We start from the raw sequence: 23,079 nt of genomic DNA on the forward strand, positions 1-23,079 counted from the left end.
CGCGGTGTGATTCATGATCGGCCGGTCAGCACTAGTTTCCGTACCGGGAAAGACATGGTCTGACCTAGTCTTCATACTGAAGTACTAGTTGCTATATTTGGATAACCTTAAAGTACTAGTATTTTCACACAGCTGCTAGATCTCCTGAGACAGTGGGTGGGCGGAGCGAGCATCCTCTTGTCTCACAATCTATATAGTATTCTGTTTTTGAGGATTTGAATGATGAAGTATAAGAGCACGTTCATCTCCAAATTGAATGCCATCATAATCAACAATACAGCTTCGTCCACAAGTTCTACTTTTTTTCTATTATTTGAGAAATCCAAGTTGCGAGAAATATGAAGACCACTATAATCTACTCCATGTTGCTGGTTGCTGGTACTGCTCTAGCGGTACCTGCCACACGAGGTGACAAAGTTGTCACCATTAGCGAGCTTCGTGCCTCTCAGACCGACCAGACGGGATATGTCACTTTCAAACTCAACGACCCTAACTACCACGATGCGACTGTTGCCAACGTTATCTGGTATGCTTCTCTCTCTCTCTCTCCTCATGTTCGATGGTTGAACTAACAAAGATGGCTAGGGATCGTCCTGGAAACCCGCAGGCGAACTCCCGCACCAACGATGGTGCCTACCTTGTCCACTTTCCAGGTGGCGTGAAAGATATCTCCGCTTTTGACTTGCAGCTACAGCGGGTCAAGGGTACCGAGGATTTCTCCGTGACCGTCAATGATAAGGGAAAGGGTGGTGCCCAAGACACCAAGTGGATATGTAGTACAGCGAAGGGTCCTGAAAAATCGAAGAAGTGCCACTACGATGGCGACATCACCTTGGTCCCTTCCTGATCCCTTCCTAATCCTAAGGGTTAATGTCTTTCCGTTGTGCTGGGGGTGACATAGGCACTAGAATTTGAAGAAGGAGGGGGGTTGCCTTTTAATTGAGTCTTATATCTGACCTAATTATTATTTTAAACGCCGTTCTATGTCTCGGCCAACACCAGTTACTGTTGGTTCTACTTAACTGCAAATAGTTAATTAGTTCCATCCCTGTTTATTGCACGTTCCCAGGACAGCCAATAATAAGATGCACAGTCATCTTGGGGGGTTAAATTTCAATAATTCATGAAACCGCAGCCATTGCTTCCTATACGTAAGTTACAACGTGACCTACCTAAGCCTGAATATGGGAGCAACTCGCTCTGAGTCTCCTACTCAGCCGGGGCTTGAAGTCGCAAGACCAGAGGATCGTTTGTTTATCTCCAATGGCTACAATCCCAAACCTCTTTCAGCAGGCGATAGTGCCGACGCACCAATACCAGTGAAGGCAGAAATGCCCCCTCAAAAAGCCAAGCTACGCGCACGAAACGTTTGGATAGTTGTGGTAATCATCGTCATCGTCATAGCTGCAGCTGTTGGTGGAGGCGTTGGCAGGTCAATCGCGTCAAAATCCGACCACAGCAAGTCCAGGTTAGTGTTTCTTTAATTCACATTCTCTTCGACCATAAGAAATTTATTATATCAACATCAAGTGATTCCATCTCTTCCGACTCTACCTCTTCCTTATCTCCTTCTACAACGATCAAACCGACTTCTGCTACAGTTGTTCAGCCCTCGACAGCCACGGTCGTTACTTCCAACTGTCCTGCAGCAAACGGAACCACACAATCATTCGAGAACACTACTTGTATTCAACTATGCAACACAGACTTTTGCTCTTCTACCAGCTGTACAGAATCCACGATTTCCGGTCACGGCCTATCAGACTTTACAGCAGACTCGATCACTGAATGCCTGACGAAATGCATCCAGTACAACGATGTCTTTATAGGGCAATGCTTGGGAGTTACGTGGGATGAAAGCGCACCTGCTGAATCAAACCACACCGGCAAGTGCTTTTTAAAGAATGGCACCAGTCTCAGGGTGCCGCCTGCAGAGGGGTGGACAGTTATCAGCGCATATTTCAAGAACTGATCCTGAATTTCTTCTCCTCCCTAATATCACTGTTTTCGATGCAATCTAATGTCAACTCTATTGAGGCGAATTAAACTTCCCTAATCTTAAGCCATGCAACCGAGGTGCATTTACTTCTTATCTGCCAGGATTGAGTGTAGTTTCTTGTAACGTAATTACCTCTACATTTAAAGATAATCGTTAATGTTGGAGAAGTAAACAGGTTTCTAACAACCCTATAATGATGTGAATTATCCCACATATTAGGCTCTTCCCCCAGAATCATGTGAGTGTTGTTTCAAGAATCCTGTAACCAACACTGAGATTTCTTCTGGTTTGTCCTCCAGAGAGAAATGGCCGCAGTCGTTTACAATGTCCAGCTTTGAGCCAGGAATAGTCTGGTTCAACCGATATGCCCAGTCCAAGACCTGCCAAGCATCATTGGCACCCCAAATAAGGTAGACTGGAAGACCAGCTAATTCCGGAAGACGCTCAGCGACCTCCATTGTGTGCTTTGGGTCATAATGGCGAACTTGATGCTGGAAAAAACTAGCCTGTCCCACGGGCCCAGATATATAGTCCAAAAACGTCTTTAGGCTGCTGTCGGCTAGTTTTTGTTGGTTCTGGACTGCGGATAACAGCCACTTTTCAAAATGACTCCTATGACTATCCTCTGATGCCTTGATCATGATATCAAGGCCTTCACGCATTTGTTGTTTCGTCCGTTTTGAGGGATAGCTGTCAAAACTCACAACATCAATGAGGGTCAACGTTCGTATGCGCCACGGTGAAGAGATGGCAAAGCGTTGCGCAATACCGCCACCAATGTCGTGTGCCACAAGATGGGTGCTGTTGAGGTTCCAATGCTGCAAAAGGCCTTCTAAGATTATCACCTGGCCGGAAATCGATGTATCGATCGATGGATCCCAAGGGCGCTCGGAGACCCCATATCCAAGCAGATCAAAGATGTGGACTCGGTAACCAGCCGTAACTAACGCTGGAATTACGTCGCGCCAGATGAGAGAAGACGAAGGTGTGCCATGTAGCAGAACAACTGGCTCACCGTCTCCGTAAACTCCGTAGGCAATCCGGCTTCCATTGATCAAGGTGTTCGTGATAGCAATTGGCTTCATGATCTCAAACAAAGAACAGGGTGCGATTTATTATTTATGCGAGTGGAAGATTGCAGCAAGATGACTTCTGATCCCCTAAATAACGAATTGGACACTTTATTTATGGCTGTTTGCCTATGGCCGTGTGTATTTGGATTTGTCAGCGCTGTCGACACGATTTCAACTTTTAGATCATAGTATTTGGGGGTTGGCACGAATGATGACGAGGTGGGTCTCCTCACCAAGATTACAAATTAAGCTGTAGCACGATGATTTCGTTTCGGAGACTGCTCGTTGAAACAAAATACGAAGCTTTGAAACAATAACATTAAATAAGCAGCAAAAATAACTTTCAGGAAGCTAGCTGGACATGGGCCGTTTTGAAGTACAGTCTCTCCCTGCAACATTCCTTTACTTCCATCTTTTTCCAACACTAGTTCTTCTACGCAGCGAAGAGTAGATTGGTGATCCAAAGCATAATTGCCATCCACGATGTGCTCTCAAGTCGAGAGAGACTGGCCATTCCAGAACTGGGGCTTGGTGACGCTTGGCCCGGAGTTGAACTGCCTGAGGACGCCGTCGTGGAAGATGAGGTGGATGAGGACATAGACGAGGATGTCATGGACGAGGACGTCATGGATGGGGAGGTGCTTGCCGTTGAGGTCTCTGTGGTGGCGGTCACGCTGGAGCTAGTTGAAGCTGAGGTGGTAATGATTGGGCCACCGGGATTAATACTGAGCGAGGACGCGCTTGTTGCGATTGCTCCTCCACATTGGGGTGCGCCCATCACTTCAACACACGCCGCACCAGTTGGGCAGCATCCTATTCCCCCGGGGCAGGCGGTTTGTAAGGTCTCAGGGCATACCAGCTCGGCTCCTCGCGGGTGCAAATTTCCAGGGACTAGAGCGGCCCGTGGAAAAAAATCGGCATTGGCAAATTGGTGGAATAGGCAACTGGCCAAAGCGAAGAGCACCGGATGATACATGATGGTTTGTTGGTGGAATAAAAGATCAATATTCTCTCGGTCGGGGCAAGTGGCTCAGGATATACCTTCGACGTTTCGTGAAGTACAGGTTCGGATAAGGCAGACTGAGGTGACTTTAAGAATATTAAATAATAATGAGCTTTCCGGAGTCCTGCCGCCCCCAGAGATACCCTCGTATTTTTCCCCGCACGATGATCCTGTCGATCTCAGGTCGTAGGGTTTCCCTAGGACGTCAGGAACTGACAATCACGTCGACGCAATGCTACTGTATTCCCTGAAACTTGGTTGTTGATCACAAACTGGTCAACCAGTGGAGGCGTGTCACTGGTCTTGATTGTCGTAGGGGGATTGATTTTCGGGTATGTTACATTATTGCGCGGCAGTCTAGCGCCGTTTCAGTCAAATGTCTTAGACCTTGCACATGGCTATGATGTCATCCGGGACATGTGCTTTCAACCGATCGACCACATCGGTGAGAGGAACCCAATCCAGGGTACCATGAGCTGTTCGTAGAGCATGCCCGCTGTAAAGGACACGGGCAAAAGACTGGGAATCGGATGTTTGCCTAGAATGGTCAGCTTCTCAGGATGCCCTGAACTGCCGATGGAGGAGTCTCGGTACATACCACACTTCAAATGCGATATTGGACCCCATTCCGGGCCATCGCAACTGTTCAATCCCGAGAGCGCCTAAAATGGGGCCTAAATCACCATCATGGACGAAGTTATGCGTGTACACTCGATCAAGGGACCCCTGAGCAGTCGCCTCTAGTCGTCCCACAATTTCCCGCAAAAAAAGCCCTTCCACTAATTGAATGTACTGCGACGCATTGCGGTTTTGATTCCACCAGTAATTCCATTCCCAATCACCAGCCCGAAAGACTTCGTCGGCGTCGGCAGTAGTGGCACACGCAGAGGGATCGCTACGGCTGCATGGTAACCGGTATCCGTTACATAGCCGCGCCTGGAAATTATCCGCGAAGTGATCAAATGTGGACATCCAGTCACTACTGTTTGCGTCAAAGAGGGTGCCGAGCCGACTTCGCAACGGCTGAGTGATCGCAAGATGCTGATTCCACTCATCGCTCGACTGGATGATCGAGAGCAGTTGGGAACGGGCGGCACACGAGAACCCTTCATTGACAGTGTCCACAGCAGCAGCTTGCTGGTGTAGTGGCAGCGATCCGCGGTAATCGGGCCAGATGCCACGCAGGACGGCACCAGCAGAATCCTGCGTCAACGCGGAGCTGCTAGACCTAAACCACACCGCGGGTGCCTTGGGGGAGGTCGGTAAGAGACCCATTTTCTCGCCGTACACTCCCCAAAGATCACGGCCATGTCGGTAGCCATCTAATACCCCACCGATAGTGAGCTGCGGATATTGGCAAGTGCCATTAACATAGCTGGCAACAAACGGATTGCTGGCATCTGTGTATGTCTGCGCATAGACGGGGAGCGGTGAGCGCGACAAATCTTCGTCTGTAGGACCGGCATACAGGTACGGATTGACGTCGTCACATTCGTATCGTTGGTCCTTTTTGGTGGGTCAGCAAGGGACGATTCGTCTCGAAAATGTATGAATTACCTCGCCACCAGGAAGAATGTTATATGCTGTGCGTCGCTGGTGGCGCTGCATGTACTCCACATACACTAACTGTGCGTCGATGGAGTGGTTATAGACGGGAGGCGGAGATTGATAGCTCTCCGGGCTAGGATGAGGCATGGTGCAGTAATCATAAGAGCCAGACAGATTCTCTGTGGCTTCTCGAGCGGGTGCACTGAAAATACCGCCAAATGTCCCATACTCGGAATTGGTGATGTATGAGAGGGAGCTTAGTGGCGGGTAAAATGAGGCTTCCTGTGAGATGGACGGTGTTGGGGAGTCGAGCAGAGAGAGGGCCAGCGAGAACATCTTGCTCGGATCCACAAGGGAGGCAAATACAAGTGAGAAAGTCATCATGCCTGGAGCCATAACCCTTTTACCCACTACTACTGTTGTAAACAAGCAAGCAATTTTCAATGGCGGATGTGAAGAAAGGAGGCGGGCGTTCAGGCATTAAGGCAGCAATTATTCGACACGGGCCATTACCCTCGGCCTCTCATTCGCGGACTACTATGTACCCAAGCCAAAGCGTTCATCCTCTCTAGTAAAGATGGAATATTTTAAAGGAAACGTTTGTTTTGATAATCAAACAATCTCCTCTCCTATTACGGACCAGTGGAAGCACCATTATATCGAGAGAAAAGTGGGGATATATACCATCAGCAGGAATGTTGAACGTGTATCCTTCTCGCATCGAGGTCTATGGATAACAAACATAGGTTTTAACAAAACTCGTCATATTATCGCCTCAGAGCCGCTTTTGTCGAACTTGTAAGAAAACTATTTTTTTGCCTCTCAGAGTTCCAATTCAATTTGCACTACAAGCTAAGGTTCGCTATCTTTCGCCAATTTCTTGAATCACTACTGTTATATCAACGAAAGAGTAATATGACTTAGTCGTTTTCACTTGCTATACTTGGAAACGAAGTTCAAAACGGCTGCATCAACTTCTGCTGCGTGGACATGGTTCAGGAAATGCGCTCCTCCGTCGATGCCGACCAAGCGCGCGTCTGGTGAGCGGGTAAACATCCCAATCTCTTCTTTGGCATTTGCCATGGAGAACACGGCATCTTCGGTGCCCTATAGCGGTCAGAATTGAGCCCCACAAGAAAGAAAGGATAGAAGATCGATGCCTTACATGCAGCCACATGACCGGGCACTGAACATCTGGCAGTCGGAGATGGAGGCTTCCGCGCTCCGCAAGGTTGACGGCTGCCATGCGCATACGGCGCCGGCCCTCATCTCCACGATAGTTGGACTTGATTGTCGCCCTCCAGAACTTGCGCACCTCATCAGGACACTGGTTGAACCCGACATCAATAAGCGCGTCACAGAATCCCAGGTCGGGCTCAAAATCCAATGTAGGCTGACTGCTGCTCCACTGGTTGACAAAGCCCGTCAGGATCGTCGGTCCATCCCAGCACTGCAGCTGGCGACTGCGCTCCGACTCGTTATCCATCGATGTTCCTACAGGAACAATACCGATTATCTGTTGATGATTAGATAGGGTTAACCCCAGCAAGGCACAAGGGATATGGTACCTTCTCGGGCCGCATCAGCGCCATCTGCACTGCGACCCAGCCGCCTTGGCTGACACCCAGCACAAATGCTTTCTCAATGTCCAGCGCGTCCAATACTTGAAGGTTCATCTCTGCCGAATCCCAGTATGTCCAATGCTCGCGAGCTACGCGCGTCTGACCGTGGCCCAGCAGCTCGATGGCCAACAGGTTAACGGTATCGGTCAACTTGGAGTTTCCAAATTGCGCACTGAAAAACTCAGACGAGGTGGTAAATGCATTTATCAAAACGAGAGTTGGCTTGGTGCGGTCGTATGGCTTCGGCATTTGATAGGCTGCATCGATACCCCCCAGATGGGGGATATAAATGGTCTTGATATTTGGCATAATTGCGAGAAAGTTGGTGACCTGCATCCATATACATCCTCAACTATATCTATGATCACATCAACCCCTCACCTTGGACACGGCCACTTTAGGGTTTGTGCGGGGAGTTAGGGATATCCAGAGTGGGGTAGCTAAGGGCACTGACATTTCACTTATACTTCGTATGAGTATTATCGGGGATATCGGACAAAGTACAGAATCATGAAGGTCCACCTTACTGACCCTCGGCTAGCTCTACTACAGGCCCCGTGAATCGCTTTTTACCGCCCAGATAATAATACAACCCACCAATCAACATCCATCCCATCGTTACGACCACGCAGTAGTTCATGTTGACCGGTGTCACTGGTTCCACAGTAGGAAACGTGCTGAACACCATTGCAAGTAACAGCCATAGGATGGCCATGACATTGATCACTGGTCCCCATCGCGGGCCCAAGGTGAAGGAACCCGACCCCAATCCGTGCGTGATCGACGGGGAAGAGCGTCGACCGTAAGCTAACATGAAGAAGATTGGCGGCAGGTACGATGCGTACATGCCCAGGATGGCCATAGACAACACGGCGTTAAAAGCGGTCGAGCTACCCAGATAAATCAGTCCGAGCAGCATCTGGAGGAAAACCACCAGCACAACCATGCGTACAGGGACCTTCAGCATCGGATTGATAATTGACAGAAAGCTGGATGCGGGCAGACCGCGGTCCCGAGCAAATGCCCAGGCTGTGCGACTAGTTGAGGTGACCCCGGCGGAGTTAGCGGCCACAGCAATCAAGGTAACACAGAGAGCCAGAAGTGATGCCCCAGTAGGCGAGCCCGTCACGTTCAGAAAAAGTTGCATGAATGGAAATCCGATCTTGGATTTGAGTAAAGACTCAAGGTCGCCAAGGGCAAATAACAGCACAATGGCATATACCAAGCCGATGATCCCATTGATGGCAACACTACCCACCATAGCCAGTGGAACATTGCGAGATGGCTTGGGAAGCTCTTCACTGAGATGACATGCAGCATCGTATCTTATGAGATTTGTCAGTATTCGTTCTGTTTCCTTATGGTGTTTGGGACAAGCCTACCCTAGGAAAGGGTACACGGTGCTCAGCAGCCCGACCAACCAGGACACGCCATTGTTGTCCCAACCACTGGAATTGGAGAACTCCGTAAATACGTACTCTCCCGAATGCTTGGACGACATAGCCCCTAACACAGATACAATAGCGAGAAAACCAATGACATGCAATATACCTGCTTTGTGCTCAGTCTTAATCATCAGTATCGTTGGAGCGTGAGATTACCGGCTGCAGTATTCGTGTGCGGAAGAATCTTGGACCCCCAAATGTTAATCATGCCCGAATACACCAGGATGAGCCAATAAAAGAGCATCCCCTGCCAGCGACGTGGGATATAGGAGTCCATATGGTTAATCGTGATGAGGGCTTGCAGTTGCAGCCCAGCTGCAAACGCCGCCGATGCCGTCAGTACCAGTTGTCCGCCAATTGAAATCCAACCAGTAAACCAGGCCGCAGTTGATTGATACGATACAGGAGTAAGGCAAAAGACCCAATGGTATTGCCCTGTCCGTTGTCAGCGTCTTGCATGATCCAGTCTCAGACGGGGACATACCGCCGGCAGTGGGATAAATAGAAGCAATCTCGCCCAGCGAAAGCACGACCAGCACGGTGCCAGCCAAAGAAATAATACTAAATAGATCTTTTTGTCAATCCACACCCCTGAATGCCCTCAATTTTGCTCTATACTCACTAATTGTAAAAGAGACACGGTGGGCCACCATTGGTCAACGCGGTTGCCACAACCGAGGAGAGTGCCTCCCAAGTTGCCATTAAAGAGATCTGGAGGCACACAATTGACCACAATGAGAACTCTCGGCGTAGCTCTTGGACATGGCCCAGAGCGGCTAGCTGTTCCTCATCGCTAATGGGCTTTTCGGGCTCAAGGGGCTTTGTATCGGCGGACATTATCTGAACAGTTCAAATATAATCAAGGGGCGAATTTTAACGATACCCTAGGTGGAAAGGGGCCGCAGAAGACAAAATTAGGGCAATCCATGATAGTTATACCCCCCGGAACAGACGGGCATTCTGCATTATAGTTCATTAGCACCAGACATCACCACGGGCGGCCTCCGCCTGCGGAATGGGTTGACTAGGCAAAAGGGAGCGACATAAGAGGGCGGATCTCGTTGCCAAGGGTTCAACAAGATATCTCCACGCTCTAGGCGGGCGTTCCCCGCATTCTGACGGTGATGATCCCTTATCGCGGAAGCAATTCCTGGACTCCACTTGATTATTACCGTCGTGGGAAAGGCGTTTCACATGAGGCGGCGCTGTCGTATTTGGGCTAAACTATTTACAGCACCGAGTGCGCTCTAGGTAAGTGCCTTTGAGAGCCTTTGAGAGAGAGGCCTCGTAGATTTTGTTTGCTACTGCTTCAACTGAGTTCTCGGAGATCTAGGAAGAGATTACTTTGCACATATTTGCAGCCAGTAACTTAACGTTGATTGACCGAAAAGGACATAGATACTAGCTCATCAGTGTTGGGGCATTTGCATCAACCAGCCACTGTCACGGAATCCGGTTACGGCATAGTGTCATCCAACTCCACTCCATTCCGAGCGCATACCGACATTCCGAGACGGTGTTTCTAGCAGATAATAATCTTAACAAGGGACTCCTATAAGATACGCATTTCCCTTAACTCGGCTTTTGGTGTTTAAACATCCATTCTTGCACCATGATTCACCCACTCGCCATCCTCTCCGAAGCGGAGACCAACCTGGCCCGTGATGTGGTCAAGGCCGCCCATCCTGGCACCGTGATTGATTTTCGCGAAATCTTCTTACAGGAACCGCCCAAGGCACAAGTGCAGCAATTCCTGGCTCTTGAGCACGCTGGTCGGCTGAGCCCGACTACTCCGCGGCCGCCGCGCCTGGCGTTGTGCCAGTATGATGTGATCGGGGCCGATCGTATACCCCAGTTTCACGAGTCAGTTGTGGACACGGTCTCGCGCACCCAGGTCAACCACACGGTGGTCGGGAAACAACATCATGCCAGCTTGGTATTGTATGGCTCTCGATCCTCAGATACAGAAGAGCGTCCACTAAAAGTGCCCACAGGAGCGAGTTCGATGTCCTCTTGGACCAATGCAACAAGTCTCCCTTGTTCCAGAAGGCCCTAGCCGATTTTGATCTGCCAGACGGTTTTGAAGTCGTGATTGAACCGTGGCCCTATGGCGGATTGGATCTCACCGATGGAAACCGGCGCTATTTTCAGGGCCTCTGCTTTGCCCAGGACAAGCGGTCGGGCAACGAAGACTCCAACTTCTATTCTTTCCCTTTGCCTGTGATTCCCGTCATGGACGCACACACCCACGAAATTATTCGTGTGGACCGGCCAGCTACCGGCGGCAAAGGCGATGGGCTGCTGGAACAGACCTTCAAGCGTGATATCATCGGCCATTGCAAGCCTTCCGAATACATTCCTGAGTTGCTGCCCGAAGGACCGCGAAAGGACCTCAAACCGTTAAATGTCGTTCAGCCGGAGGGACCCTCTTTCCGCGTGACGGACGAGTCCTTGGTCGAGTGGCAGAAGTGGCGGTTTCGTGTTGGATTCAATCCGCGAGAAGGCGCCACTATCCACGACATATGGTATGACGGCCGCAGTGTGATGTACCGGCTGGCAATCAGCGAGATGGTAGGCGGTTGATCCCCCTTAACACATGTTTACGAGATTGACCCGACAGCATAGACGGTCCCCTACGCCGATCCGCGTCCCCCATTTCATCGCAAGCAGGCATTCGATTTTGGCGACGGTGGTGGCGGCAACATGGCCAATAACCTATCCCTGGGCTGTGACTGTCTCGGGGTCATCAAATACTTCGACGCCGTGATCACCCAGGCAAATGGTACCGCCCAGACTCTTCCCAACGCCATCTGTCTCCACGAACAGGACAACGGTATTGGATGGAAGCACTCCAACTGGCGGACTGGCCGTGCGGTAGTCACCCGTAACCGCGAGCTGGTCGTGCAGTTTATAATTACACTGGCGAACTACGAGTATATCTTCGCCTACAAATTCGACCAGTCCGGTGGTATCACCGTCGAGGCACGCGCAACTGGGATCCTGAATGTCGTCAACATCGACCCAGGCAAGGTCAGCGAGTACGGCAACGTGGTCAGCGGTGGTGTTCTGGCCCAAAACCATCAGCACATCTTTAATGTTCGGATTGACCCGGCCGTTGATGGGCCGCAGAACTCAGTGGTAGTTGAAGAATCGCACCGAGTGCCCATAAATGCTGTCACCAATCCCAACGGGAACTTCTATCAGGTCGTCAAGCAGACGGTGGATCGTGCGACATGGCTCGATGCCGCCCCGGAACACAATCGGACCATTAAGATGATCAACCCACACAGAACGAACCCGATTAGCGGAAATCCGGTGGGGTACAAGTTCACTCCGTTACCCACGCAGTTGCTGTTGGCGGATCCCCATTCGGTACAAGCGCGGCGTGCCCAGTTTGCCCAGCATCACGTCTGGGTCACCAAGTACCAAGACGGGGAACTCTATGCCGGCGGGCGGTATACGTTGCAAAGCCAGAACGAGGTGGGCGGAGTCGCAGATGCTGTTCGCCGGGGAGAGGCTGTGGTCGATACAGACGTTGTGGTATGGAATTCATTTGGCATCACGCACAACCCGCGAGTAGAGGACTGGCCCGTCATGTATGTTTTGGCGCTCCACTTCCCAGGAATCCCAGACTGACAGCAGCAGGCCCGTGGAGATCTTCCAGCTTATGATCCGTCCTGCGGACTTCTTTACCGCGAACCCGTCAATCGACGTGCCGTCATCGAAGAACGGATCGTCACGGTTGGCAGACTCCGAATGCTGCCGCAAGTCACATATCTGAATACGATGGGGGATGAGTTGTAGCTCAGTGACACGATCATGACCAGTAAAGCGATTTACGTATGCTTTCGGAACCACGAGGCATAAGAGTCAGAAGCAAAAGATACGACGCTACGATCTACTTCAGGAACAAAGTCGACCGTTGTACATTGAAATCCTAAAAAAGACACGGAAATTCGCATATGGGTTGTCATGTTAGTTAATCCGCAACGCCCGAGATGTATGCCCATAGTCATCATTATTGAGGCCCCGGCTGTTCGACCAGACGTGGGAGCGTTGACCGTAAAGGATCAATGGGACCGAAGTACTCCTTGAAGGTCTCCTCCATCACCTTCTCGGACAGATGCATATGCTGGCCGGGCACCTTGCGAAAATCCAGCTTGTCCTGATCCCCGAGCTTCTTCAAACCTAGCCAATCTTCCTTATAGATCGGTCTCTCGCGTAGGGGAGTCACCGTTCCATCAGTGGAGTTGACGTCGGCGAACCAGGCGCTCTCCTTGGGTACAGCAATGGTATCCTGCTCGAACATGAACATGGCGAATCGGTTTAGCGTTGCCACATTTGCCGAATACGTAGCGTTCTTGTGCGCGCGCTCGTTGTTGATGTCGGCCAAATAGTTGCTGTGCTCGAGGTATGCGTCCAGCTCGGCCGGGTCGCGAAAGTACTGCGCGGGCACGAGACGGCTCTGCACAAATTCAGTCCAACGGCCAACATTGAGCAGTGCCTCGGCGCCCCGGCAGACCCAGTCGCCTGTCGAGCATGACTGAAACTTCGATATCCCGTTATGCTGGCTGCCGAACGTGACCAGGTTATGCACTCGGGGTGCATTGCACCGCTCCACGTAGCCGCGAAGAAATTGGCCGCCCTGCGAGAAGCCCAGCGCATTTACCGCTGGTGCACTCCCCAGAATCGGATCTGCCGCCAGCTGCTCACACACGGTATTGAGTTGCTCCGTCACATTTCCCATGAAGGTAGCTTGTCGATCGTCGTTTCCCGTGTCAGCCAGCCGTATCAGATGCACATACGTGCCTGGGTTGACCTTGGCAGCTAGTGCAGCGATCTCCTGCAAGCCCTCGCGTTCGAAGTCGTCGCCTAGCCCATGCCAAATCACTAGAGGGAGCTGCGTTTCGCGGTCTACAGCGACCGTCCGCGGCTCCAAGAGAGCAGCTGAGAAGGCACCGGCCGCTAGTAAAGCAAAGGTTGAGAGTAAAGGCTTCATTGAGGGTGTGGGGGGGAGGAAATATCAACCTGGAGAGGGTGACGAAGCTTGAGAAGCACAGGTGACTGGACTAGGTAGAGGGGCTGGGCAGCACGTGACGTGTTGTAGATCGGAAGGCACAAGGAGAGGAAATCTGAGCAGATTTCGACGCCGTAATAACTTAATGTAGGATTATTGTCTTCGAACATTTCGGCTCCTAACTTATTCTGAGCGTCTGATCGAATGAAAACACGCGCCATCTCATTCTCCAACTTCGCTTTTCATCAAGTTTCTGGTTAGCTCAAGTACATTATATTCTGTTTTGACTGACTCGTCGACAAACGAAATCATTGGATTTGATTTGAGGTCTTCACAAATTACAATTGAAGCCTTATAGCTGCAGAAAAGTCCGAGATTACCGTATATTACTGGATCGCGTGATCTCTCTGATCATTGGCTTAGATGATCTAGTGCTTAATAAATATCATTGTAGAATGGTGCAAAGAAGATCTTCAAAAACTTGCTCATTCATCCGTGCACCGAACCTGAGTGTGTTAGACATGACAGACTAATGGCAGATTGGAATTTTGGAAGCAATTCTTACCCATAGCACTGGATGTGTGGAGCCATGGCAGATCTTAACATGTCCAGTCTTCCCTTTGGCAATTTTCCAATGTTACAGCGGTGACAAATCCTATTCCATGCTTGAACGGGGGTGATGTATCCATCCAATCCAAGAGACCCAGACAGTTCAAAAAGTTTGTCTAGTTGCTGAGCAGGGACTTCCCAGGAAGCAAGATTATTGAGGCCCGAAGGACCATCTGAAAGTAAGAGCCCCTGCATCGACATAGCATGGCCTGATGGCTCTTCTGCACTTAAGGATTGTGTGTGGAACAGACAGGGTCGTTCCAAGCTGTAAAGTTAGATGTTTAAATCGAATGTGCTGATGGAAAACTCACGATAATACAAAGTCAACCCCTAGCTGCGTAATTTCTGGACTGCTGGCTATTTGCGGAGGCCTAAACAATTATTATGTCAGATTTGCATCTTCGCTATCTGCGCTTTATGCTTGGGTATTTCTCAGACCTTGTTTCCGGATACTCATATAATTCATCATATTGCAATTGAGAGTCTTGATCTATACCATCTTCTGTCCTTAGCATTGAATCTTGATCGGCAGAACGATAAGATTGATCCATATCATCTGGCATCTGGACCTGAAGATATTGGTTTGCCCCGTTCTCACCAACTATGGTCACTCGTGCCAATGGGAATTTGCGTGAATGGACTCCAGATGGAAGAGGGATTGAATGGCGGGATACTATGTCCTTGAGAATTTCGTTTTCGCGATGAAGATCCCGTAACTCTCGAGCATTCATGAGTTGCCCATAGAGTTTGTGAACCTCATCTTCGAGCATGCGACAGCGCTTTTCTTTCTGGTCGCGATGCTTTCTGTACAGGGGTTAGCTATGATAAGTAATCTGCATAGATGCTGCCACCTGACTTTTGTGCTCGTCGCACTTGCTCTCGTCGTCGAGCATAGTTGGGCGTCAAGGATTTTTTCTTGTTCGAGCCCGTTGATGACCCTGGACAATGTGGTTATTCCGATAATTATTCTTCTTGAGTTGTCACCAAACTGTTTGTACCTATGAGGGTTGGATCTTCTTTTCCCATTCCTCTCGATGCTTTCAGTAAGACGTCCGAGATTCTGGAGCTGTAGGACGGGACAGAGGCAGCGTAGAGAGGGCTGGATTAGTAGAGCAATCCCTACTCATCTTATGTTCTAGGAATATTGCTGAGGTCCAGACTTTTGCCTCTTCCCGAAGGACTGTTGAAACTGTGCGCTCGTCGTCACGAGGGAAGAAATACTGTTCCTCGTCAATGAGTTACGTAATGATCGTCCGAGCCCTTTCGAATGGCACCGGAGGAAGATACCCAATGAGATTCTCCACAATACCAATGGTGGGTCCGAGCAAAAGTCATGATTCCAAACTTGTTTCAAACCTTGGTAAGGGATACCTACCACTCAGACCGCCAATCACGCCAGAATGATTCCAAACTTCGATAGCGCCGATATTCTAACACGAAACCGCAAGGAATGGGGCTTCGGATTCCGGCAGTGTCTTTGCTCGCTGCCGACTTGTATAAACCGGGTAGAAATGCCTTGAACTCCTGAGTATTAACTACTAAACATGCTTCGACAACCTATTCAAGAGACATAACCCGAAGTAGCGAGTATTCGAGCCTCATAGCAGGTATGATTTCCCTTTCCAATTGGTCCTTCCGGTCCAGTTGCTACCGCAAGCGTGTACCTACATACTGACAAATGACGCCATTCATCGATCTCGCATCTTACTTCACCCGATTTCAGGAAACTCGATGCTGACCAGCAGGGAATAGCCTTGTTAAACGACATGTCCCCTCAAAGGTGCCAGATGTCACAGGATTCGCGCAGGCGTATACAATATTACAATAGAGGCTCCACGGGTCGGGATAAGGTCAAATTTGTGGTGAACTATGTTAAAAAACACAAGTCCGAATCATTCCCAGAGTGGAAGAGCTGCCGATGATATTTGGAGACCTCTTTTACTATTCCACGCGGCGGACAAAAATGGTGACGCGTGGGTTTCTGAGACATAAATCGGGCAAAGTATTTGTTTCATCAGCATAGTCGAAGCCAATTTGATTACTCCCACAAATCTACGAGCCATATGAAACAGTCAGCATGGCTGTCATAATTCAATTACGATCCAATCCTGCAAACAACGAGCTGCTGCCAAGCCTCGTATTGGTGACAAGCAGACTCAAATCAAAACAGCTTCTACAGCCTGAATCTCTGGAAAGATAATCCCTACCAGCCTCTAATTATGCCATTGTTGCAGCTTGCCTATGGGTGCTTCGGTGTGTCTGCTACATTATCCACCACTTGAATTGCCTCAATACGCTAGAAAGAGAGGTCCACAAATGACTATGACCAGTTATACATTGACTCAGTCTACCTACTCCAAAGGCTTCGTCCAGCCATATTCAGAATTTTGATGTCATACCCATCAATCTGCCCAAATCAAAGTCTTTTGTCCCTACGTTCCACGCATTCCATTCAACTCTTTGGATTTTTCTCTATCCTATTACACCCCGGGCGCGCGCATCCTCCCATTGATTATATCATTACAAGTTTCAATCCAAATCAGAACATATCCGAAGCCGCATCTTATACATAGAGCTCAGCGTATCCATAATCAAGCTAAACTGGATGAGCCATCAAATCAAATGGTCACCAATTCTGGAGACATAAGTACGCGCGTGGCTGAATTCATCCAATACGCAGGTGTACTGCCGTCAGAGAAGTTATGCGTTTTTGTATAACATTTCAACTTTTATGTAATTTAAACATCCTAGGTATCATTGACTGGGATATAAGATTGGAAAATCCTTAGATATTGGGTGTAGATATTGTATTCAATATCCATCTCTAGACTCGACTATTCAATGTAGGTTTTTCTTGGGGTCCAAGATGATGTAAAATTATTTGGAACGCTCTAGTGTTGGATCACTTTGGTGTGGAATCGTTTTGATGTGGAATCACTTTACGTAGAATCTTTCTGGTGTGGAATCATTTGGCCTCGTGCGCCACTTTCCGATCAGCTGAATAATCTTACTGGAAACTTAGTTCTGCGTATGGATCATCACAACCTACTGACATACTGGACACCAGGCAAGTGCTGCTCTGAAACTCGGATATAAAAGGCCCCTTTCCTCGTGCGGCATGTCCAGTCCTCGTTCAACTATCCCTTTTGTGTTCATCTGCATTTCCTTTATTGTTCTAGGAAAGTCTCAGTCTGACCCTTGAAGTCGCCATTACGTGATGCCAATCGGACACGTTCTTCTCAAAGTCGCCGAGGCCGACCATGCCGCGGTTGTGGACTTCTACACTAGGGCTCTGAAACCTCTCGGCACCGAGAAACTTCAAACCATGCCAAATGGCTGGGTGGCCTTCGGCAGCAAGAGTCCGGAGTGGATTGTGGGCACTGCCTTCGCCAATTCCGATATCAAAGCACACGTTGCCTTCCTAGCGCCTGGTACGTAAAGATGATCAGTCGTTTTAGGACCCGTGAGTTTAACTTCGAATGGTTAACTCTGACAACTCTTTTAGATCGCACGTCCGTGGATGCTTTCCATGCTGCCGCAGTTGCAGCGGGAGGACAAGATAACGGAGCTCCTGGGCTGCGACCGCAGATTCACCCAAACTATTACGGTGCCTTCGTGTTGGACCCCCAAGGAAACAATATTGAAGCATGTTGCATGACTACCATCATGTAGGGATCTGTCACGGGTTTGGTCCTATAAAACTTCGCAGCTTTGCCGCTGATACTTCGCCGCCACGTGCGGCGCATGCTACCTACATCGACCATACCCTCTTAAAATTAGTACATCCTTGCTGGTGTCTCCTTTCTCTTCAAGCTTTTTGTACACAGTTTATGGCCTAGTTGCTTCAAATCACCTTTGGCTTTAACCCTTCACATATAAAAAGCTTTCTTCGTAGTACACTGTGAGCCGGAAATGGCCTCTTAACACTCTTTTCTTTTGCGCCGACCACGTCGATAGATCATGCGAGGAACGGTTCGAATCCTTGATCGTGATCTGCCTCATGGTAAGTCCAATTACTTTTATGAAGATTTTAAGCTGAGCGAAAAAATCAATTAGATTCAAGTTCGGCGAGTAGGGCGGCAGGTAAACCAATTTCACCCCCGCGTCCGCACACAGCTGCGCAATCCGCTCTAAATGATGAAACAAAGCATGTCCTTAACCACAATAGGTTTACGCTCTGGCTATTTCCAGCAGTGCTAAGGGAGCTTGGCTATGAAGTCCTGGACACAGTGGCGACAGTTGAACCACGGAAGACACGCCACAGAACGACCCATCTTGGGCATACCTAGGCATAATCAAACCGTCGCCTTCCAAGAAGCTGCTAAGCGTAATCTTCAATTAAGGGCTACGATAGAAGGAACATGTCTTGTAGGCTATTAAGCGAACAACTAAGGTAAATCTCGCCTCAGGTAGGCAACGGCATCTACGCCTAAAATAGATACAATCTCTATTACGCATAGGTTATACTAGTTGTGGACTATATGTCAATAGTATAGCACGACCTACTCTAGGACAAATTCTACCTACGACACTTAAATATAGTGTAGAGGACCTCGCTGATTCGAATCCTAGGAGCGATTAGGACCATGGCCACAACAAATCTAGAGGTAGAAGCATACGTCCCTCCGATATACTTCCGTCTCTGTTACCACGCGTAGAACACTATCGCTGGACTCGATGCTCTACCTCGCGATCACTCCGTATGGAGTGCGCTATTATGAGCCTAGAAACATAGGAATAATGTCGGATCGTACATACGGTTCTCGCTAGCAGAAGTATTGAAGAATAATAAAAAGTATAAGTTATATGAGGGAATTAAAGTGTCCACTCGAAGACCACTTACGTAGTTGCCAAGAACGCCCCGTTTTCCCCAAGCCACCCCACGCACCCATTCATTCTGTATCCGCTCTTGCCTCCAACCTTGCCAATACCACAAGCATGCAACAACATGACGCCGCTCCTTAAATGGAGATAAACTCTGCACTAGCATGTTCACCACGGCTTGTCAGATACCATCAACTATTTAGAGGCGCAGGCAAGGACTATGTCGCCTGCCCATATTGAGCGGCCTCTGAGCATTGTCTCTCACACTCGAGCCTCTCTTTCGATACCAAAGAAAAGCGAACTCGAGTCAGGACACGATGAGGACGAGGAGCAACAAGTCGCAGCGACAAAAGAGAGAGGCCGTTTTCCTCAAATGGAATCTTTAAAGCAGCTGCCAGATGACCTGCAGCAGGCCAGTGTCATAGACTTTGAAACTACCAACGAGCGAAGGACGATCCATGGAAGGGATCTCAACATCAACCCAACTAACGAGCCTTCATTCCTTGACTTCCTGAAGATAGGAAGTCACCATCTGCGCAACTTCAGCAAGCGTGGCAATTCACAACCCCCAGTGACAAATCTTACGCCTAAACCGATCAAGAAGGCGAGCCAACTTATTGAACACTCCGATCGCATGTCAGATGTGCCCTTATCTGAAACCCCGCCGCCGGGCGCTCCACAAGCCTCAAGCAAATCTATCTTGCGAAGGCATAACGATCTCAATATAGATTCAATTGTCTGGGATGACTCTTCTAGAGACGGCAGAAATATGCAAAGGCTTATTGACCTAGATGATGCAATCTCACGACTCCTACAAGCGGGAAAGTCGAAACCTACAAAAAGGCTGTGTCTCACCAATACTGAAATTATGTCTATCTGCTCGGCCACCCGGAACCTGTTCCTTTCCCAGCCTATTCTTTTAGAGCTGAATGCCCCAATTCACATTGTCGGTGACATCCACGGTCAATTTACGGATCTTCTTCGAATCTTTGAGATTTCCGGATTACCTTCTACCACCAATTACCTTTTTTTGGGAGATTACGTCGACCGAGGGAGACTAAGCTTGGAAACAATACTTCTGCTTCTATGCTACAAGCTCAAATACCCCGAGACCTTTTTTCTACTCCGGGGCAACCATGAATGTGCTAATATCTCCCGGATTTACGGCTTCTACGATGAGTGCAAGCGAAGATGTAATATCAAAATCTGGAAGACATTTATTGACGTATTTAATTGTCTTCCAATTGCTGCAGTTGTTGCAGAAAAGATCTTTTGTGTGCATGGCGGCCTTTCTCCCTGCCTTTCGGATATGAATGATATCCGAAATCTCGCTCGTCCAACTGAAGTGCCTGGGCAAGGTCTCCTGACCGATCTTCTATGGAGTGACCCTGCAAATATTAAAGACTGGGGACCTAACGGCGACCGAGGTGTTAGCTGGGTCTTTGGAAGGAAGGTGGTTGCGAATTTTCTGAAGCGCTATGATTTGGACCTAGTTTGTCGGGCGCATATGGTTGTGGAAGGGGGGTATGAATTCTTTGGGGAGCGCAATCTTGTTACGGTTTTTTCTGCACCAAATGTGAGTCTTCTATTCTTCCATTTTTTGATTATGGTGATAAGTGCTGACTAGAATTCTTGTTCAAGTATTGCGGCGAGTTCGATAACTGGGGAGCTATCATGTCGGTTTCCGACGACCTTCTCTGTAATTTCGACGTATTAAAACCATCCGACTCTGTTACCTTCGGAAAGAAAATGAAGAAAAGAAGCTAGTCAAATTATTTCAAAAAGCCCTCAGTGGGAATATGTGTCGCGGACCGTCGGTCTTCCACTTTCGCCCCCCTGATTTGGTCTCCCACGTAAAGACCTGCTGCCTCTGATACGTGTCCCGGACTGCGTCAGTTTAGCACAGAGTGTAGGTGGTGCACCGGTTTCGAGACGCACTGTATTCTATCAACAATTACATACGGACACGAACTGTATATTGAATTTTTGACCAACCCCAACCTAATCTACACAGTGGCAGGATGGTTCTGCACAGCATGCAGCTCATCAGCCCCAGGTGCCTTGACTTTCTTCAGTCCAGTAACAGTCTCAACATGCTCCTCATTCAACTGCATCTTCAGGATGAAGACAGAACAGAAAATCCCCACACCCGCAACGCAAGTATAAAGAATCCACATATTTCGCATACTCCAGGCAAATGCATGCTTAACAGCAAGCAACTGCGGAATATCCTTGATATCTTTGATATACTCAATATTTGCAGCCGCGGAATCACCGGTCAGTTTCTCCGCAAGGCTATCTGACATGCCTGCGGCCAAGAGACTGGGCTTCATCTCGGTCATGCTATTTTGGAACACCACACCACCAACAACAACCGACGATGCAATGGCAATATTCCGAATGAAACCAAGTGTAGCTGTCGCCGTGGCGGTATCTTCTTGGGAGACTATGGCTTGGAGGGCGATGATGGGCGTTTGGAAGAGGAAGCCAGCACCGACACCGCTCAGCAATTGATAGCAGACGATTTCAACAACGGATGAGGATACATCGAGGTGAATGTATAGGCCGGTTCCGATGCACATGAGAGTCATGCCAATCCAGATAAGCTCGAGGTAGCGGCCTGTTTTGTGGATGATTACTCCCGCGACGATGCCGGAGAGTGCCTCAGCAACGGAAAGGGGGAGAATTAGGACTCCTGATCGCATGGGCGAAGCGCCTTTGACTGACTGGAGGTACAAAGGGATGTAGTATTCTGCGGCAATGAAGACCTGAGAACCAGTTAACTTTGTGTCTGCGCATAGACGGAGAAAACTTACAAAGCCATGTGCGAAAGCCACGGCGAGGGTGGCAATATTGGAGAAACGGGCAAAGATGTTTAGCGGCATCAGCGGGTACTTTGCGAGTTGCTTCTCGCTGTATATGAAAAGCAGAGAGCAGAGTGATCCGAAGATGACCAGGCAGATGACTGTCGGTGAGCTCCAGGCGAAAGTCTCTCCACCAAAGTCGAGTCCGAGAAGCAGCATCAGGGTCAAGCCCAGGACGGACAAGCTGCCGAGCCAATCGATAGCCCGAAGGCCTTCCAGCACCTTGGTTTTGGGGTTGTGGACATCTAGCAGGAACAAAAGAAGAAGGAAGGCAGTACCTGACACTGGCAAGTTGATCCAGTAAGTCCATCTCCAAGAGACGTACTGAGAGAAAGCACCGCCAAGTAGCGGGCCGATGCCGCCAGCGAGAGCCCACATGAACTCCATCAAGCCAAGATACAAGCTTCGGTGTCTATCCGCAAATTAGCAAACTCGTTAGAAAGGCAAGATAACGAACGTACCTAACACTGAACAGATCAGAAATAACGATAGTATTAAGCTGCAAGATACCGCCACCTGCAACACCCTGCAACGCCCGACCAGCGATCAATATCTGCATATTAACCGCAACAGCGCAGATAATCGAGCTAACAAAGAACCAAGCAACAGCAATAAGCAGAATAGGCTTGCGGCCCCAAATATCGGACAGTTTCACCCAGATACACGCGCCAGCCGCATTGGCCAGCAAATAAGCACCGCCAATCCAAGTGTAACCCGCAGCTGAGTGTAGCTTAGCTGCGATAGTGGGGATTGCCGTCGCCATGATGGTCTGATCCAGGGCTGCGACGAATATGGACAACTAAATCGAAATTAGTAGTCCGTCTGTCCGGAATCGTGGGGCGGCCTTACAGAGAGAGCGATCATGATGGCGAAAATACGCAGTTTGCTCGGCCGGTCTGGCGGGGTGTCGATGAATGACATGTCTGAGTTCATTTTCTCCAGGTTCTCAGTGATGGAGGTCTTCTAAGGTTAAACTGGGATGGGAGGATCGTTTGTGTAGAGAAGAGTCATTGTCGGAACCCTTAAATAAAAATTTTGGGACTTGCTACTTCTGGTCCCCGCTTCTCACATTGAA

The 23,079-nt window shown here is 49.1% G+C and overlaps 14 protein-coding genes across 14 annotated transcripts; 8 read left to right on the forward strand and 6 right to left on the reverse strand.

Moving 5' to 3' along the window:
• Positions 1-338: 338 nt before the first annotated feature.
• N7510_002610 (uncharacterized protein) lies at positions 339-847 on the forward strand (the record flags this gene model as incomplete). The annotated part of the gene is made up of 2 exons (XM_056974537.1): positions 339-526; positions 586-847. 2 exons carry the CDS (start codon positions 339-341, stop codon positions 845-847), a joined length of 450 nt encoding a protein of 149 aa, XP_056839654.1.
• Positions 848-1,184: 337 nt separating this feature from the next.
• N7510_002611 (uncharacterized protein) lies at positions 1,185-1,484 on the forward strand (the record flags this gene model as incomplete). Its single annotated transcript, XM_056974538.1, has 1 exon — positions 1,185-1,484. One exon carries the CDS (start codon positions 1,185-1,187, stop codon positions 1,482-1,484), a length of 300 nt encoding a protein of 99 aa, XP_056839655.1.
• Positions 1,485-2,214: 730 nt separating this feature from the next.
• Positions 2,215-3,084, reverse strand: N7510_002612 (alpha/beta fold hydrolase; the record flags this gene model as incomplete). Its single annotated transcript, XM_056974539.1, has 1 exon — positions 2,215-3,084. One exon carries the CDS (start codon positions 3,082-3,084, stop codon positions 2,215-2,217), a length of 870 nt encoding a protein of 289 aa, XP_056839656.1.
• Positions 3,085-3,505: 421 nt separating this feature from the next.
• N7510_002613 (uncharacterized protein) lies at positions 3,506-4,048 on the reverse strand (the record flags this gene model as incomplete). The annotated part of the gene is made up of 1 exon (XM_056974540.1): positions 3,506-4,048. One exon carries the CDS (start codon positions 4,046-4,048, stop codon positions 3,506-3,508), a length of 543 nt encoding a protein of 180 aa, XP_056839657.1.
• A 408-nt stretch (positions 4,049-4,456) lies between these two features.
• On the reverse strand, positions 4,457-5,959 carry N7510_002614 (histidine phosphatase family protein; the record flags this gene model as incomplete). The annotated part of the gene is made up of 3 exons (XM_056974541.1): positions 4,457-4,613; positions 4,674-5,581; positions 5,633-5,959. The coding sequence occupies 3 exons, from the start codon at positions 5,957-5,959 to the stop codon at positions 4,457-4,459; spliced, it is 1,392 nt and encodes a 463-aa protein (XP_056839658.1).
• Positions 5,960-6,553: 594 nt separating this feature from the next.
• N7510_002615 (uncharacterized protein) lies at positions 6,554-9,530 on the reverse strand (the record flags this gene model as incomplete). Its single annotated transcript, XM_056974542.1, has 9 exons — positions 6,554-6,730; positions 6,789-7,139; positions 7,192-7,575; positions 7,627-7,711; positions 7,773-8,570; positions 8,628-8,796; positions 8,847-9,125; positions 9,175-9,251; positions 9,313-9,530. Coding segments are annotated over 9 exons (2,538 nt in total), but the record flags the coding sequence as incomplete, so codon positions are not given.
• A 772-nt stretch (positions 9,531-10,302) lies between these two features.
• Positions 10,303-12,471, forward strand: N7510_002616 (putative copper amine oxidase; the record flags this gene model as incomplete). Its single annotated transcript, XM_056974543.1, has 4 exons — positions 10,303-10,631; positions 10,685-11,261; positions 11,316-12,286; positions 12,336-12,471. The coding sequence occupies 4 exons, from the start codon at positions 10,303-10,305 to the stop codon at positions 12,469-12,471; spliced, it is 2,013 nt and encodes a 670-aa protein (XP_056839660.1).
• A 237-nt stretch (positions 12,472-12,708) lies between these two features.
• N7510_002617 (palmitoyl-protein thioesterase family protein) lies at positions 12,709-13,689 on the reverse strand (the record flags this gene model as incomplete). The annotated part of the gene is made up of 1 exon (XM_056974544.1): positions 12,709-13,689. One exon carries the CDS (start codon positions 13,687-13,689, stop codon positions 12,709-12,711), a length of 981 nt encoding a protein of 326 aa, XP_056839661.1.
• A 2,027-nt stretch (positions 13,690-15,716) lies between these two features.
• Positions 15,717-16,068, forward strand: N7510_002618 (uncharacterized protein; the record flags this gene model as incomplete). The annotated part of the gene is made up of 2 exons (XM_056974545.1): positions 15,717-15,787; positions 15,924-16,068. The coding sequence occupies 2 exons, from the start codon at positions 15,717-15,719 to the stop codon at positions 16,066-16,068; spliced, it is 216 nt and encodes a 71-aa protein (XP_056839662.1).
• A 14-nt stretch (positions 16,069-16,082) lies between these two features.
• On the forward strand, positions 16,083-16,516 carry N7510_002619 (uncharacterized protein; the record flags this gene model as incomplete). Its single annotated transcript, XM_056974546.1, has 3 exons — positions 16,083-16,125; positions 16,203-16,318; positions 16,376-16,516. The coding sequence occupies 3 exons, from the start codon at positions 16,083-16,085 to the stop codon at positions 16,514-16,516; spliced, it is 300 nt and encodes a 99-aa protein (XP_056839663.1).
• A 19-nt stretch (positions 16,517-16,535) lies between these two features.
• Positions 16,536-16,889, forward strand: N7510_002620 (uncharacterized protein; the record flags this gene model as incomplete). The annotated part of the gene is made up of 2 exons (XM_056974547.1): positions 16,536-16,569; positions 16,621-16,889. 2 exons carry the CDS (start codon positions 16,536-16,538, stop codon positions 16,887-16,889), a joined length of 303 nt encoding a protein of 100 aa, XP_056839664.1.
• A 644-nt stretch (positions 16,890-17,533) lies between these two features.
• On the forward strand, positions 17,534-17,988 carry N7510_002621 (VOC family protein; the record flags this gene model as incomplete). Its single annotated transcript, XM_056974548.1, has 2 exons — positions 17,534-17,747; positions 17,822-17,988. The coding sequence occupies 2 exons, from the start codon at positions 17,534-17,536 to the stop codon at positions 17,986-17,988; spliced, it is 381 nt and encodes a 126-aa protein (XP_056839665.1).
• A 1,372-nt stretch (positions 17,989-19,360) lies between these two features.
• Positions 19,361-20,907, forward strand: N7510_002622 (uncharacterized protein; the record flags this gene model as incomplete). The annotated part of the gene is made up of 2 exons (XM_056974549.1): positions 19,361-20,716; positions 20,782-20,907. The coding sequence occupies 2 exons, from the start codon at positions 19,361-19,363 to the stop codon at positions 20,905-20,907; spliced, it is 1,482 nt and encodes a 493-aa protein (XP_056839666.1).
• A 239-nt stretch (positions 20,908-21,146) lies between these two features.
• N7510_002623 (MDR family MFS transporter) lies at positions 21,147-22,937 on the reverse strand (the record flags this gene model as incomplete). The annotated part of the gene is made up of 4 exons (XM_056974550.1): positions 21,147-21,908; positions 21,957-22,416; positions 22,466-22,803; positions 22,854-22,937. The coding sequence occupies 4 exons, from the start codon at positions 22,935-22,937 to the stop codon at positions 21,147-21,149; spliced, it is 1,644 nt and encodes a 547-aa protein (XP_056839667.1).
• Positions 22,938-23,079: the final 142 nt, after the last annotated feature.

This window comes from Penicillium lagena, assembly GCF_028827675.1.
Source record: "Penicillium lagena strain IBT 129212 chromosome Unknown utg000001l_segment0_segment0, whole genome shotgun sequence".
NCBI lineage: Eukaryota > Fungi > Ascomycota > Eurotiomycetes > Eurotiales > Aspergillaceae > Penicillium > Penicillium lagena.